The following is a 4,674-nucleotide window of genomic DNA, read 5'->3' as shown; positions in this document are numbered from 1 at the left end:
CCAGCTGCTCTGCTCGGATGGGGAAATGGGACTGGCCAGAAGGACTCACAGCTGCAGCCACTCTGCTGCCAGTGGGAGATTCCTCAGAGCTGGGAGCCAAACAGCCTGGAAAACCCAGGAGGATTTGGTCCCAGCACAAGGTGCTTTGCCTTACTCTGACAGGTAACTGGGTTTTTGCTCTGCCTCAGAAGAATCTGGAGTCCTGTCTGGAAATAAAATGATTTTTAGGAAAACCTAAACAGCCACAGGCAGTGACAGCTCCACATACCCACTGCAGCAGAGACCACCCCTGAGTTCAACTCCTCATTCCTTCAGCATCCCCAGGCCTTGCACACCTGTTCTCAGGTAGCCTTGCAGGAGAGCTCTTCCTGTTCTACTTCACTGTCACAGGACTGAAAACCCTCTGAGAATATTTCCCTTGTGTACAGCAGCATCTTTTAGGGGCCAGGTGTGGAAGAGGCACAACAGGCTGGAGCTTTTAGGGGAGAGAGCAGGAGGCAGGTCCAGGCACTGAGGGGAGGGGCGAGAGGTCAGAGTTGCTGAGAACTGTGTGAAGAAAGCTAAAAACAATCATTAAAAAAAAAAAGCTCAGAAGTCCTTTGTATCTGATGCAACCTGGTACATAGGTAAAAGGTAAGTCACCTTTTGGAACTGGTCCTAGTGGAACGTTACTTGTTTTTCCAAAACAAGACGTAGTAACTTTTCTCCTGGATGGTTTCTCCCAGCCAGAGCTGAGGTGGGGAAGGACAGAAGTGTTTGTGCACCTGAGTGCACCCCCTTGGCTCCGTGGCCAAATCTTCACCACCTATCTGGGCTTTTTTTCCCCGAGGAAATCTCCTCCCACTGTCCCATTTGCCCAAGTATTGCTCAAGAAGTTGGGTAAAACTACAACAGGCAGGGGGAGAAGGATACAGCTGGGAGCTGAGAACAGGAGGGGCAATGATTTATCCCCTCCTTGGACCCAACTGCTGCTCCTGCTCACAGACACGACCCGTTATTAGAGGGAAAGTCCAGTTCCTTCCTCTCCCTGCCACAACCGCTTTGGTGCTGCCTGTGCCGTGCTCCCTTTTGATAAAGGCACCTCTGGAAAGCACTGCTGGCCCCAAGCACAATGCCCTGATGGCTCATATTTACACCTGAGATTAGCCCCGTCCTGCCCCCGGCCCCAGAACCACCCCCGGGGCCGCAGCGACAGCTCGGGGACAGCGGGTGCCACACAAGGACGAGCAGCCATGTGGGCACCTACACCCCTCATCTCACCACGTGCAGGGCCCCCCACGTCACACAGAGTACTTGGCCATGTCGCTCTTGTCAAAGACGACTTTGGTGGCGAAGTAAATGGCGACCAGGCCGAAGCCGGCGGCCGACACCATGTAGGCGGTGACCGACTGCGTGAACTGCACGATGGAGCCCATGAAGAGGGAGGGCACGACCTGAGAGAGCAGGAAGGCGCTGTCCAGGATGGCCAGGTCCAGGCAGATCCCCCTGCCCGGGGCCGCCGGGTCCGGCTCCCCCACCATCATCATGAGCGAGACGTCGCAGGAGGAGCTGACGCAGAGAGCGGAGCTGGGGGCGGCAGGAGGGGAGGAAGGGGAGGACGAGGAGGAGGAGGAGAAGAGGCTCCCAGTGTGGCCATTCTGGTAAGGCAGCTTCTGGCTGGAGAGGAGGCCTTTAGAGAAGGCTGATTTCTTGTCCAGTAGAGCTGCGTCTTCCTCCTCTTTGCTCTTGTATTTATGCAAAAACACCTACGGGGAGGAAGGAGGCACGTCAGGATGGAGCGAGGTTGGGGGGCAGAGGGACCCTGGGTTTTGGGCAAGGCAGCAAAACCAGTGTGGCTTTGTGTGTGTCGGGTCAGCCTGTCAGGGTGGGGAGTGCCAGCCTGAGCCTGGCCCACATGAGGTGGCCTCCAGGAGCCAGAGTGGCTTTTTCCGACTGGCACGGGGTTCAAAGCAGCCCTGACTCACCGGGGGAACCTGGCCAAGTGGGGCCTTTGCTGTGTTGAAGCTCTGGGGCTCAGCAGGCTGCTGCAGCCCAAAGCCAGACTGGGCTCTGCCTGGGGACAATTTGTGCTGGTTGTCACCTCCTCAGTGGGTGCCAAGGGGGTGCTCACCCTGTCCTGAGATCACCTGAAGCAGGGCAGGAGTGAAGGGCCAGAGTCCACTCTGGAATATCACACAGCCACACAGCCCACTCCAGTGCAAACAGGAGTGTTTGTAGAGTGGGTGGCTGGGAGCCCAAACCCTTCCTGCACGAGAGCCCAGAGGGCAGATGATCAGCCCAGAGCCCTGGATAAGTGGCCAGTCTCATCTGGGACACTTCAAAGTGACACCAGCTGGGAAGGCACAGTGCTGGGAACTCAGGGCAGGGCTCTTTTCTCAGCTCTGCAACAAACCTCAGAGCTGAAGAGTTGCTTCATCTGCCTGCCCTGAGCCTCCTCACTCCAGCTGGAAAAGGGGGGTGGTGGGGAAGCAAAATCTTTTTCTTCTCGCCCTTTTTTGCCTGGCTCTGCTCAAGCTGTGAGATCTCTGGGCATGGCTGGCTCCAGAGCATTCACACAGAGGATTTGGATGGCAAAGCTCTCCACGTTAACACCAACAAACCATGGGCAGTCATGTGCAGGCAGGGAAAATGCTGCTTTCAAGCTCCAGAGTATTTGCAATTATGCACAACCCCTGGTCTGCAGGGGGTAGGGCAGATAACCAAGGACATGTCAATCCATTATCTGCATGGAGATTGAACAAACAAAGCAAATAAAACAGAAAAAAAGAGCACCTGTTTGGGATCAGAGAGCTGTACCCGCTGCAGGCTCAGAGGGGAACTATCCTCCCTTGGGCAGGAGGGACCTGGACATGGACCAAGAGGAGGGAACTGGTGCAGGATGTGGGCACCCCAGCTCTGCTGCAGGTCATCCCAAAGCTCTCAGCAGCCTTGGCACACTTAAAATGCATCAATATGGGCTGTCACTTATCTTCCTGGAGTCTAAAAATCCTCCCACAGGCCTCCCATTGCCATCAAACTTCAAAGCAACTCCAAACCCAGCACAGGAAGGGCATTGTGTGAGCCAAACCAGGAGGTCCCTCATTTTCTTGGTTTCTATACTGATCCAGGCTAAGAACTTTAGGGATATGAGTTTTGGGAGGTGTGTCTGAATATCTAGTGTGGAGAATTAATTTACATCTAGAGAAAATTACTTAAACATAGAGGAATGGGCTTTCAAACCACCCCAAACCAAAATGCTGACAGACTTCAACAGTGGGAAAAAAGAACAGAAATGGGGAAGATGGAGGATTTCCTGAAAAAGGCTTTCTAGGGACTTCTTGTGGGGTCTCCCAGCTCAAAGGAGTGGGTAAAGGAAGGAGGAGCTTCCAGGGATGACAGCAGAGAGACTAGCCCCAGCTGTGCCCCTCACTCATTGTACTCCCAGTGTTTCCCTGTCGAGCCTTTGGCAAACAGTGGGGCACGTGGCCTTCCCATTCCCAGCCTGTGGAGTTTGGGTTTCATTCCACTGATAATTCATCCATGGGAGATCCCAGCCAAGTTGAAGCTTTTGCAAAGCTGAACGTTCCCTCATCCCCTCCTTACTGCCTGGTGCCAACTGGGATGGGTCGGTCCCGAGGATTTGTTCAATGTGAACATCTGGATGCCTGTGGTAACAACTCCTACTTATTCCACTGCACAGCCAACCACTGCTGCTGGGATGAAAGAGCTGCTCTCAAACCACAAATTAATTCTGCATTTGCAGCACAAGAGAAACTCCTATTAATCCAGTGTGCAACTCAGGAACTTCCTAGGACTGCTCCACAAGGACAGCATCTGTGGGACAGGGTTACAGGCTTTTGTGTTGGTGTCACAAGTTTCACAAGGTTGATTTTTCTTGGAGCTGAGGGCATGGGAAGAACCTCAGTTTTCATTTTACTGATCTTGGTGCTCTGGACAAAAGCTGCAAAGCAGGACCTCTAAGGGCTGAAAATTCTTGGGTTTTATAGCACCTCAGGCTGGCAGAGCTGCAGAGATGTGACTTGGCTGAGGAATGTACACAGGGGTAGCTAACCTGAACCAGTTTCCCTAAAAATATGCAGGACACAGAGGAACAGGGAACACCCCTTTTGATACACCCCATCCTGGCTAATTCCTGCTGTCTTACCCACTCCTCACTTTTAAAAAAATGGACAATGCTTGTGGTGAGCAGGGGATCCCTAAGGAGGGAGATGCTAAACTCTCATCTCCATTTCAGACGAGTCTTCAGAGAAGACACAGCCTGGGGACAGGTGGAAAACCTTTAGATACAGGCATGTGTTCCTCTTCCACGGGCTGGACTGGCCACAGGTGGCCGTGCCGGGGCAGATCCCTACCTGTTTGTCGTGGTGGTAGAGGGATGCCAGGGTGTAGGGCAGGATCTGGAGCGCGGAGAAGGTGAAGCCCGTGAGGGCCGCGGAGATGGTGACGACGGTGACGCTGTGGGAGAGGCACATGACGAAGGCGGCCCCGGGGAAGAAGACCACGCTGGCCAGGTACACTGCCCGCGTGCCAAACTGCTTCACCAGCCGGTCCATGATTGTCGAGAAGAAGATGGAGGTGATGCACTGCAGGAAGAGGCCCAGGCTGCCCATCCGCACACCTGCAGGCAAGCAGAGGGGGGTGAGAGGCACTGCCTGGGCTTCACCTTGGGAAATC

General features: G+C 54.2%; 1 protein-coding gene across 1 annotated transcript in view; it reads right to left on the bottom strand.

Annotated features, from left to right (window-relative positions):
- Positions 1 to 802: 802 nt before the first annotated feature.
- The window catches only part of SLC45A3 (solute carrier family 45 member 3), a 24,408-nt gene continuing 20,536 nt past the window's right edge, over positions 803 to 4,674 (bottom strand). Inside the window, exons 4-5 of the mRNA XM_008919672.4 lie at positions 4,353 to 4,618; positions 803 to 1,745 (exon numbers count right to left, since the gene is read on the bottom strand). Of these exons, the coding sequence (XP_008917920.2) occupies positions 1,281 to 1,745; positions 4,353 to 4,618 (731 nt within the window). The 3' untranslated portion in view covers positions 803 to 1,280. The remainder of the gene's footprint in view (positions 1,746 to 4,352; positions 4,619 to 4,674) is intronic.

This window comes from Manacus vitellinus, unplaced genomic scaffold (genome assembly GCF_001715985.3).
Source record: "Manacus vitellinus isolate BGI_N305 unplaced genomic scaffold, ASM171598v3 scaffold_47_pilon, whole genome shotgun sequence".
Classification (NCBI taxonomy): domain Eukaryota; kingdom Metazoa; phylum Chordata; class Aves; order Passeriformes; family Pipridae; genus Manacus; species Manacus vitellinus.
This window is presented reverse-complemented; position numbering and strand designations above follow the sequence as displayed.